This window comes from Miniopterus natalensis, chromosome 14, assembly GCF_054644295.1.
Source record: "Miniopterus natalensis isolate mMinNat1 chromosome 14, mMinNat1.hap1, whole genome shotgun sequence".
In the NCBI taxonomy this organism is placed as follows: domain Eukaryota; kingdom Metazoa; phylum Chordata; class Mammalia; order Chiroptera; family Miniopteridae; genus Miniopterus; species Miniopterus natalensis.
Genome location: NC_142094.1, coordinates 13,640,339 through 13,652,830, shown reverse-complemented (window position 1 = coordinate 13,652,830; position 12,492 = coordinate 13,640,339). Strand labels below are relative to the sequence as shown.

The window sequence follows — 12,492 nt, the reverse complement described above, 5'->3', positions numbered from 1 at the left end:
GTAGGAATGTGAGATTAAACAGGCAAAATTCCACATGGCCTATGTCTTTTTTTGCTCTACTGAGAAATTTTCAGTTATTCCTATGGGAATGGGGTCCCGTGGGGAGTATTAAAGGTTGAAAGGACATGCCTCTCCTTTTAGGAGAGTCACTGCCCACTTAGTTTGGATGGCAGTCAGGAACAGGCTTATTGTGACCTCCAGGTAGTAAGCAGGTACAATTACCTGCACTGTTGAATGTTGGTATTAATGTAGAAGACTCTTCAACATTTCATGTAGTACTGGTCTGGTGTTGGTGAATTCCTTTAGCTTTTTCTTGTCTGGGAAACTTTTTATCTGACCTTCAATTCTAAATGATAGCTTTGCTGGGTAGAGTAATCTTGGTTGTAGGTTCTTGCTTTTCATCACTTTGACTATTACTTGCCACTCCCTTCTGGCCTGCAAAGTTTCTGTTGAGAAATCAGCTGACAGTCATATGGGTGCTCCCTTGTAGGTAACAAATTGCCTTCCCCTTGCTGCTTTTAAGATTCTCTCTTTGCCTTTAACCTTTTGCATTTTAATTAGATGTGTTTTGCTGTGGGCCTCTTTGGATTCATCTTATTTGGGGCTCTCTGTACTTCCTGGACTTGTATGTCTATATCTTTCACCAGGTAAGGGAGGTTTTCTGGCGTTATTTTTTCAAATAGATTTTCAATTTCTTGATTCCTCTCTTCTCCTTCCAGTACCCCCATAATGTGAATTCAAACCGCTTCAAGTTGTCCCAGAGACTCCTCACACAATCTTCATATTTCGGGATTCTTTCTTCTTTTTGCTCTTCTGGTTGGGTGTTTTTTGCTTCCTTATATTCCAAATTCTTGATTTGATCCTCAGTGACCTCTACTCTACTGTTGATTCCCTGTAAATTATTCTTTATTTCAGTTGGTGTATCCTTCACTTTTTACTGGTCCTTTTTTATGTTGTTGATGTTTCTAACTAAGTTTCTTGAAGTTCTTACTAAGTTTCTTAAAGTTCCAGGTAAGTTCCTTGAGCACCTTTATAACCATTGTTTTGAACTCTGAACTTGGTAGTTTTCTTGCTTCCATTTCATTTAGTTCTTCTCCTGGAGATTTCTCCTGTTCTTCCATTTGTGACATGTTTCTTTGTCTCTGCATTTTGGCTGCTTCCCTGTGTTTGTTTCTATGTATTAGGTAGATCTTCTGTGTCTCTTGGACTTGGTAGATTAGATGTGTTTTGTGTAGAGTGGCTTTGTGTAGTAGGTGTCCTGTAGGGCCCAGTGGCTCAGCCTCCCAAGTCACCTGAGCTGGGCACTCCAGGTGCTTCCCTGTGTGGGCTGTGTGCACTGTCCTATTATAGTTGAGCCTCGTTGCTACTGGTGTTACTAAGAGGGATTGGCCCCCCAAGCCAGCCAGTGGCGAGGATCATCTGTGACTACAGCAGAAGAGCTGCTGTGCTCCATGACCCTATGGAGCAGGACTTGCTTCAGTGAGACTTTGGTGCTCACCAAGTCCACCCCTTGAGTGTGTCACTCATGGAGGTGGTAGGGTTGTAATTTGACGTGGTCAAAGCTGACCACCAGGTGCCCTGGCTCTGGAGCTTCCCGGGGGTGCAAAGTCAGCCACTACCTGTTCCCAGGGCCACCCAGAATTAGCTACAAATCAATCTGCAGATGAGTGCTACTTGTGTTGGGCTCAGAAATGCCTTGGAGAGACCAAGCTATGAACCAATGCAGGCTGCCGCTAGTGGCAGGCCTGGGGCCACTTATTGAGAGGTACGGGGAACGCTGAAGCCAGCTATTGCTTGTTTGAGAGATTTTAGGAAAATCCTAAGCATGAGGCTAGAGAGGCCACTTGCATAGAAAAGCCACTGGAAATGGCTTGGATGAGTCTGCAAGTAGGGAGGGGCGGGGTCTCTGGGAATCACCAGGGCAGGGCCAAAGGTGTGAGTTAGGTTGATAGAGGTTCAGAGAAGGTGCCTGCCTGCTGGCTCTGTGAGGGAGAGCTTGCCAAAGGAACAATGGTCTCTGCCAGCTCCTCTGTCTGGGAGTAAGCTGCCCCTCCAGCTCTCTCCCTGATTCCAGGCAAATTAGTTCCTCCCCAAATGTCCCAGATTCCTTTCAAGCTGCTGCCCAATGCTGGAGCGTCTGAGTGAGTCCCTGAGCAGGCTCTTTAAGAGGACCTGCTTGGGATTCCCGCAGCCTCCCTGTCACTCAGCCACAATCCCTGCTGGTTTTCACAGCCCAAAGTTTTGGGGACTTCTCCTCCCAGCCCTGGAATCCTGGGCTGCGAGGCCTGGTATGGGGCTGGATTGCATTGCTTCTCAGGGAAGCTCCACCACCGAGATATCCCTCCTGGTTTTAAACCACCTTATGTGGGTGTGGGACCAGTTGTTCTGTGATTCTTCCCTGAGTCTCCACACCTCCTACCAGTCTCAGTGTGTTTCTTCTTCAGTTCCCTAGTTGTAGGACTTCTGTTCAGCTAGATTTCAAGTGATTCTGGATGATGGTTGTCCTGAATTTTAGTTGTGATTTTGGTGTGGTTGTGGGAGGCAGCGAGTACCATGTTTGCCTACACCACTGTCTTGACTGGAACCTCCATCTTTGACTTTTTAAATATATTTTTCTTTGAATGTGGGATTGGTGCTAATACTTTAGTTGCTGAAAACTCTGAAACTAGAATGTCCTCATGTGATAATGGAGTCTAGTAGATAGCACATACATATGGTTAGTTTTGTGTTCGGGAAGTAGATTTAGACCTATAGCTTAACTGAAAAAAATGTAAGTAAGTATGATTTAAAAATATATGTTTAAGATAATGCTAAAAAATGACAATAAGTTGATCCTGTTAAATAATTGCCAGAAAAAATTTTCACATGAGAGATTCTGTTTTAGAAATTGGCACATTTGCATTTTAATTACATAACAAAAGGAGAAAGTGAAGGAGGAATTGGCTTGGCTATTAGCTAATTACAGCTGTAACTGAAAAACAAAAATAAACAAACAAAAAACCTCATAGAAACTGACATTGGTTTCCACAGACAGTCACAATAGACGTTGATCAGATGTTTGATGACATTTGGCAGTGATAAATGGAAGGGGACTTTGTTTCAGTCCCTCACACCACATGTTTGTTAAAACTGAAATTAAGGAAAGCAGATCTGAGGTGTTTGAAGGATCATTCAGCTTCCACGGTTCATGCATCTTCAGATGAAGCTTGTCTAGAGAGACCCCAGTTGTTAAAATCTAGTGGAGAAGTAATGCAATTCAATACAGGGGTTGTCTTCATCAGTCTTGGCTGCTATAACGGTACCAAGGACTGGGTTACTATACAATGAATGACAGATACTTCTCACAGTCCTGGAGGCTGGGAAGTCCAAGGTCAAGGTGCCCACAGATTCAGTGTCCGGTGAAGTCTTCGTGGTTCATAGAAGGTCATCTCCTTGCTGTGTCTTCTCATGACTGACTGGGCAAGGCAGATCTCTGGGGTCTGTTTTATTAGGGTACTAATCCCATTCATGACCTAATCACCTCCAAAGGCCCTGACCTCTTAATGCCATTACATTGGGGATTAGGTTTCAATATATGAATTTAGAGGAGGTCATATCCAATTGCATTTTTTCATCACAGTGGAGGAGTCATCCTGTCTGTCTAGCGCTCCCAAGGTCAGCGCCCATGAGAGGGCCTGAATGCAGAGACTCAGACCAATGACAGGAGCTGTGGTTTCAGGATGTGCTGCTGACAGCATTTCTCTGTGTGCTTCCCTCGACAGATACGACCACATATTCCACTGAGCGATCTGAGCACTTCAAACCCTGCCGAGACAAGGACCTGGCCTACTGTCTCAATGATGGCGAGTGCTTTGTGATCGAAACCCTGACCGGATCCCACAAGCACTGTCGGTAAGCCACTGTGGCCACTGTGGCCACTGCAGCCACGGGAACAGAGGGCAGGTCCTCAGGGAGGCCTGGCTATAGGAGGGATGGTGAGCCCATGAATATAGTTTGATACATACAATCTATCTGTTTGAATGGTGGAATTAAGAGTCCTAATATGAGACGGGACAAGGCTGGTATCTTTTGTATTTGGGGAAGATAAAACTGAATTCAAGTAGACAAAATCTGAATCTTACCTGACCAAGTAAAGGGCGATTTACTTTTAGAACTACCAATTTGATTGCAACAATAGTTTTCTCACTTTAAAGGCCTGTATTTTCAGTTTGTCTTAGGCATATATGCTCTTATTCAGAAATAATTATCCTTCTTGGAAACCTATAGGCTGGCAGGACAAAGAAAGCTACTCATCTAAGATCCAGTGTCTCAGTGTTTGCTGTGGACCAAATCCCAGAGACTGTGACTGTGTCCAGAGAAAGCTGCATCTTACTTTGTTCCTACCCTCGTTTATTCACTTCAATACATTTTCAACACCTCTGATGATGAAATGCTCCCCAGAAAGACGCTGTAAATGAAATCATGGTCTAGGTAAGGAACTTCTTAGGGAAAATTCCCAGTAGAGATCAGGAAGGTGTTTAATTGGTTTTTAGAGACATAATGTTATATAACTGCTAAAAATAAAAACAAACGGAGATAAATAGTGCACCTGCAGGCCCTGCAGCTTTAAGGCTCCACAGAAGAAACAAATTAGCATCCAAGAAACATTTCCCACCACACTTTATTTCCAGCACCATCCTGGTGATTTGTTTCTCCCTGCAATTGTATGCGCTTCAGTGGTCATGTATATCCACACCCCTTCCTTCTCTTTATTTACACTTCTCATATGACCCAGTTATTCAATTAATTATTCTGAGTCATGGAGCATGGAAAATTATGACTTTCTTCTCTCTCTGTCGCTGTTATAAAACTTGACTCTATGTTGTTTTATTAAGATGACACAGAGAAATGCGTCGTAGAGTTGTGCACTTTGAACGTGTCAGCAAATTTTGCCTGGCTCCCAGGGCCAACTTCCCTCCGGGGCAGAGGAGTTGCCACAGTAGGCACGTCACAGGTTTGGAAGAGCTGAGAAGTGAGAGTGGCAGATCTCCGTAAAAGTTACCTGCATCTCGTGGCAGGTTAAACCACTGTCACCTTCCCGGCTGGCCGTGGTAGCTTTCACGTGACTTGGGCAGTGCCCTTACATTTGCCCCGTTTCTAAAAGGCATACCCCTTCTCCGCTCTCTGCGAGCCTACGTTGGGCATGAAGGGATTGGGAATGCCTTCTCCTCCATTCCCCTTCTCTTGCTGGGTTTATTAGGTCAGCGTGGACACAGATAGGAAACACACAGGTGACTTGGAGACCTGGAGGGCAAAGCCGAGAAGGAGCTGCCCTTTGAAAGCACGATGTGCTTGCAGATCTTACAGACGCCCAAGCTCATGCCGAGGTACCTTTGCCAATCCCGTGGGCTCACAGTGTGGAAGTGGGCAACACCATCAGTTAAGTTGCAATTCCTGATCGGTTGATGGCAAGGTAAACCAGAAGCATCACCTAGAGCAGTGACTTCTCTGATGGTGTTTCACCCTAAGGAAGGGTCAGGTCAGGCCCCACCACAGTGTGCAGGCTGGTATGACTTATTTTTTTTAAATTGAGATGTTGAAAAGAACAAAATAATTCTTATTCTTTCTCAGCATTCTTCCTCCCTGTGCTCTTGAATCAGTTCATGGGCATATTAATTTGCTAGGGCAGTGTAACAAAGCACTGCAGGTTGGGTGGTGTAAGCAACCAGAATCTATTTTCTCACAGTCTGGAGGCCAGAAGTCTGAGATCAAGGTGTTCATAGGGTATGCCCTTCTGTGGACCATGGGAAAAGAGTGTCCTTCCAGGCCTCTCTTTTTTGTTTATAGATAGCAGACTCTTCCCTGTGTCTTCCCATTTTCTTCTGTATGTCTGTATCCAGATTTCCTCTTCTTATAAGGTTACCAGTCATATTGGATTAGGGTCCACTTTCTCTTTTAACTTAATGACCCTATTTTAACTTTACTTCTTTAAAAACTCTTTCTCCAAATATGGTCACATTCTAAGGCATTGGAGGGTTGGACTTCAACATATATATGATTTGGGAGACAGTCCACTCTAGACAATGGATCTCAAGTCCAGATTTAAAAGCTTTTGCTTTTGTGCATATGTATATGTCTGATTTTTAATTTTTTTAAATCCTCACCGGAGGATACTTTTTCCATTGCTTTTTCAGAGAGAGTAGAAGGGAGAGAAAGAGAGAGAGAGAGAGAGAGAGAGAAACATCGATGTGAAAGAGCCACATCGATTGGTTGCTTCCTAACCAGGGCCTCGGATTGAGCGTGCACCTGAGTACATGCCCTTGGCCGGAATTGAATCTGGGACCCTTCAGTACACAGGCCGACTCTCTAACCACTGAGCCAAACCAGCCAGGGCCCAGTCTGATTTTTTAAAACACACACAAGCAGAGATATGTACATGGTTTAGCTGGAACAATGTACATGTATAATAATGTTGGCCATCTGTCTTCATATTTTTTTCATATTTCATCACAGTCAACCTGTTATTTAACATAGTCATGACATAGCTAATCATGACAAAAGAGCAGCCTAAGACAGAGTTGGAACTTGAGTAGCTTAATCGAAACCTATAAATCTCCTACTTGTGCGTATGAATAAATCACAGGTCGCACGTGCCGCTATTCATCTCCCAGGCTTTGCTGCGAACAAAAGGCTTACAATTCTTCCTGCATCAGCCACTTCTAGGCTTCCCGGCGTAGTTATTAGTAACGTGCCGTTCTGCACAGCACTCTATTTAAGTAGTGTGTTTCCTTCATTCTTCCCCGTTTCACAAATGTTCATTATCACCAAGATACTGTTGAATAAATACATACAGAAATGAACTTAGGAATTAAATGGCACTATATTTTGTAATGTACTTGGAGTAAGTGAAATTCTTCATTGTTAGGAAATAAAGAAAACAAGGGGAAGTGTTTTTGCATGACTGGCGTGCTACTGGGATAGCTTTATAGTACATTACTAATGGGATTATGTTTCCAGTGAAATAAAGCACAATGCGGTATATCAGAGCAACAACATAGAGGAGTATGAATGGATCTAGCTCACTAAATAGTTTACTTTTTCCATGTCTCAAAAGATTACACATTCAAGGCTGAGAGAATTGATTATGTTTTCTAGTATTTTAAAAATAAATCGCAATCCTATGATAAACTGAATCAAAACTTTTTTTCTATGTCATAAAAAATTGATCCTATTCTAACGCTTTTCTGTTTACTGGCCGAGGGAGAGAATTATAACAAAACTACCTAGATCATCCCTGGTAGAGATTCTGAAAGATATGCTCAAAATGTTAACGGTGCCAATCTTGGGATAAGGGAGGTTTCATGTTTTTCTGTTTGCTGTTTTCTCACTCTTCAGTGTATTTCAGAACTTTCAAAAATCCATTTATAATATGAATAATTAGAAAATACAGAGCAAACTAATGAAAATTTAAGAAGAATGGGAAAATTCTAAAGAAGTCAACTGGATAGAGGGATTTTAAATAAATAGGCAAACTTGACCTTGCTGAATATAAAATATACAATAAAACCATAGACCATTAGTCGACTGCTTAGTAAAAACAGACCCAGGCATGTAGTGAAACTTCATGTAGAATGGGGGTGATTCATAAATAGGAGGACAACTGAGAAACTGATCTTTGGGTAAATTTGGTTGACTATCAGTTAAAACCAATGAAAATAGGATTTTCACTTCCTTCTCTGTATCAAAAGTTGTTCTTAATGAATTCAGAGGTTTATATAATTAATCAAGTCTTAAGGGAAACAGTAGACAAACTTACATATTTATTTATGTCAACAATTGAAAGGGCTTCTTGAGCTAAAAATTGACAGCGTAAATGATCAGTAAACTGAACAACAAATATTTCAGAGAGTCAATATTTTGAAGAAACGACACAGATGAGTAAGAATAACACTAAACTTAATCCTGCACAGGACACTGGACAAGGAAGGGGACATGCTCTTCCCTTAAAGAAGAAACGCAAGTCACCAATACGCAGGGAAAATACTCAGCCTCACGAAGAAATGCAAATTCATGCTTGTGTTTGGCTAGCCTATATGTGATGATTCATTATTTACTTATTTATTTGTTTTTAACTTTTATTTTACTTTTTCCATCCCCTTTCCCCCCTCTGTGCCCTCCACCCTCCCGCTCCACCCTTGCAGTCCCCGCACCGATTCCCATGCCCTTGCGTGCTCTCTCTTTTGCTCAACAAATACCCTGGCGAGGGCTCCGTGAAACAGCCACTGCTTGAGGAGGCGCCTGTTGTTAAATCCCCCCCGCAGGTCATGTTTCAGTAGGCCTCAAAATCTTTATCGTGTTTCTAAGAACTTAGCCTCTAAGATGCATAGGTAGGTTTATTTGTAATAGAAAAAGAAAAGCCTGAATTTGGATGTCTGGACAGTTCAAAAGGTTTTAAGGACGTGAAAATGTTCATTATGTCATGTTATGTATGCAAATCAGGTTATAAAATTGCAAAGTGGAACCAATAGTAAGCCATCAAATTCTGAAAAAGAAATAAATAAAAAGGCTAATACGGTTGACAACTATTTTCTTCTATAATCCTTATGAACTGTGTAAGATCTCTGCATTGCACGCGTATCTCATCGACGTAACACCTGGTTAAGACCCTTGACTCCGGCTTCTCACCTCTCCTTTAAGAAAGATAGATAGCGTCCCTGTCTCTGTTACACCAAGGTCATTATAATTCACTTTTATTAAGCTGAGCGAACTTTCAGTTAAGCCCTTTCAGAATTAACACTACCAAGTATATTTGAAAGTGTCTTTGCCTTCTTTTATTAATTAGTCATTATATATACTCTTTATATTAATTATTTTCAATACTAAATTCGAGTGTTTTGAAACATAAAAATAGGAAGATCCGTCTTACAGAAACGAAGCTGGATAGAAAAAAGAAAATCAGTCACTAGAAACTCTTTGAATCAAAATATTCTAAATCGAAGTAGGGTGTTCTCTAATATATTTATTTATGCCATTTCTAGAAATGTTGAGAACCTGGGGAATGGTGCTATCTGTGATGTATTTTCCTAGCGTGGCAGAGGTAGCCATTGTGACCTAAAGGATTGCTAGATATTTGAATAGGCCAAACGCGTTTCAAGGCCAAATTTAAGTTGAAAGGACATGTCTCGTCTGAATTGAAGTTCATTAAGTGTTTTACCACCCTCGCTGCAGAAATAGATTTTCAGAGCTTTGGAAAGGATAGAGCTTGAGCTGCATTTGACCTGTAGTGATCATTTTGGAAACCTATCAAGCAATTCACTTGAAGATGGTTGAATTGCTTGAAATATGGACCTGCTAGAGAAAGAAGAAAGCCATCCAGGCGCCACCTTTGCCAGAGGCAATGCCTCCATAAAGGGGCCGATGGCCTGTGCAGCAATCCGGGGACAGCACTCAGAAGAGTGGCGAGTGGAGGCAGCGATTGAAAGAAGAGGGGGGCCCGTGAGGAGCTGCCGTTCTCCCTGCATCTTGCTCTGCCTGAGCGCATTTTAAAAATCAAAGCTTCCATCTGTAAGAGCATTGACTGTGTCCAAGGTGACCATACCCCTATGATTTAGTGGATGGAAATACAGGGCCATCCCTCAGCGCTTTGCTCTGTCACCTTGGAGGTCCATTAGCTCTTCCACCCAGCGAGGGGCCTCTTTATCAAATGCTCTCCCTAAGTGCTCTGGGAGCCGCAGCTAATGCTCCTGTGCGGTCAAGGCAAGTCGGTGGAAATGGAGTTTTGGCACCTACCCCCCACTCCCCGACGGGGCCGAGGCAGAGGCCCCTAAGCGCAGGCTGGCGGTAGAGTCCCTGCGGAACAGCCCCGGGGCACATGGCGAGGGACCTGGCACGAAGCCGCAGCTCTGCTGGACCAGCGTCCCTGAGAACACCTGCCGGAGCCCAGAGGGAATCTGAGCGATGGGCGGTAGCCGCCTTCCCACCAGGCGGTCTGCAGATTGCATTTGACCAGAAGAAATGAGCCAAGTCAGACCCACCCGTCCCGCTCCCTTTCCGTCCATGGGGTTTGTCAAAAGCGTCTCATTAGCTCAAACAGCAAACAAAGAACAACAGCAGGGTGTACTTAATTTTGCAGCTTGATGGCACTTAGGCGCTGGTTTAGTCCTAGTGTAACTCGCTTGCATCGGACCCGGTTGGTGTTTTCCTGTGTGTTTTTGTTGTTGTTTTATCTTCACCCGAGGATATGTTTTTTGTTGATTTTTTTTTCTCTTTGAGAGAGAGAAAGATAGAGAGAAACATCGATGTGAGAAAGAAACGTTGACCTCCTGTACGCACCCCAACCAGGGATCGAACCCACAACCTTTTGGTGTAGGGAATGACAATGACGCTCAACCACCTGAGCCACAGGGCCATGATCCCAGCTGCTGTTTTTCAAGGGTTACTTAAATACCATGCAAAAGACCAGAAAAGCACGTTTAATAAAGAAACATAAGCATCTTTTAGTTAATAGCCAAGTATTTTTACCTTATTTTTATGTTTTCTAACTTGTTTGGCAGCTCTGGTTGAGGTGGTTGTTATGATTTGGGTCTTTTGTTCCATCAAAGAATTGAAAAAAAAAGAATTGATATAAATTTGTTTTTCTAAATAACGACCTTATAGGAAGAGGTAAGCAGGTACATGGGGGTTCAGGATGGAGGGATCCAAGTTAACAGCTGTGCTCAGCTTTCTACTGGCTGTGTGAGGTTTTTATCAAGTGATTTATCTAGAAACTTTAGATCTTCATTTAAAAAAATTGGCCTCAAAAGGTTGATGGAAGAATTGAAAGCAGCAGCGTGTGGAAAACTCCAAACGCACAGCCGCCCTTACCTATGTGGTCGTCCGGCCCTCTTCCCTTCTGCTCACGTTGAAGCCCGGCGGCAGAATGGTTGCTGGAGTCCTGAGTGGGTGTCACATCTGCCTGCTTAATAAAGAGGAGACTGGAGCGTAAAAGGGGGAGACAGGCCTGGCAAGGATTCCTGTGTATATTCTGAAGGTCAGGCTTCTTAATTTTTTTTAATATGTCTTTATTGATTTCAGAGAGAAGAAGGGAAAGGGAGAGAGAGAGAGAAACATCAATGAGAGTCGTTGATCGGCCGCCTTCCTGTACGCCCTGTACTGGGGATCGAGCCCGCAACCCGGGCATGTGCCCTGACCGGGAATCGAACCGAGATCTCCTGGATCCTTGGTCAATGCTCAACTACTGAGCCACACCGGCCAGGCAGGTTCAGGCTTCTTACTACGAATTTTGACACTCTGACAGATTCGCAATTTTCTATTATTTCTTCAGCTCTGCAGCCAGTTCTTGATTTTCCAAGATTTCCTTCTTGTTGAAGACAGCTTTAAGAGAGAAAAAATAATGTTTTTCCTTTCCCACTTCATCAGTGTAACTTGTCATAATTTTGTTAATGGTTCCCATCTGGATTGGCTGATTTGTTTCAGTGCTCCTCCACTAAACAGCAGGCTGACAAATTCCACATATTCTCTGCGACTCAGTTTTCTTATCTGTTTAATGGGGAAACAATATTACTCTACTTGAGGATCATTGGGAGGATTGATGTCATAAAGTGCCCCTGTGTGGTATGAACATAGCAGATCTCGTGGAGTGAGTGGGTGCAGTAAGGTCAAGTACAAGTGTTGCTGTTTTATCTGCACGGCTGTTTCCAAGTCAGCTGATTTGTGCCAGGGCTTCTTGATGGGCACTCCAAGTCCCCCAGCGCACAGGGTTCAGCTGAGACCCACTGCAGGAGTTAAAGAAAACTGACCCAGAGAACTTACTTTACACCACAATAATAGCTAGTCATGGGCTGAACACTTTTCAGATTCAAGGGTCATTCTAGTTATTCAAACAGTAAATCTAGGAGAAAAGAGAAACCAGAAGCCACCTTTGGTTAGGGGAATTCTTGTTGACAATCCTGTAGAGAGCAATATACAAAAACCTCTCCTCCCCTCTTAGAGTTCAAGCTGTTCTAGATGAGGACCCTCCTGGTATACCCTCCACAGCAACCCCTGTGTATGCCCCAGGCACCTGTGTCCTGCCTGCGGGATCACAGTTCCATGAAGGTTGGAGCGGAAGTTCAAGTGGATTATAGATGATCTCACCAAGTTTAGTTTAAAATTAAGAGCATATCCTAAATATAGCGTCTCAAAAATGTATACACACTTTAACAGCTGACAGTTCAATTTTGAAAATGAAATGTATCTTAATAAACTCTACCTTTATAATTATTCAAAGTGTGTGTATACATTTTTGGGGGCACCGTATATTCTTTTAGCTAGAGACGCTCTCTCTGTAGAGATGTAAACAACATCAACTATGGTGCCACAGGCCCTGCTGTGCCGGCTTCTCAGGCAAACATTACAGTAAAACCTTCTCAAAACAGGACAGAGATGGCTGGGGTGTTCTGCCCAGGCCCCTGGGGCAGCGAGGGGATTTACAACGCCCTTCTGCAGCCTGCCCTCTACTAAGGAGAAGACTTA

General features: G+C 43.2%; 1 protein-coding gene across 4 annotated transcripts in view; it reads left to right on the top strand.

Annotated features, from left to right (window-relative positions):
* Positions 1-12,492, top strand: part of NRG3 (neuregulin 3) — a 953,370-nt gene that overhangs the window by 439,516 nt on the left and 501,362 nt on the right. For all 4 annotated transcript variants that reach the window (XM_087824121.1, XM_087824120.1, XM_087824119.1 and 1 more), the window contains exon 2: positions 3,762-3,891. In XM_087824121.1, the coding sequence (XP_087680247.1) occupies positions 3,762-3,891 (130 nt within the window). The remainder of the gene's footprint in view (positions 1-3,761; positions 3,892-12,492) is intronic.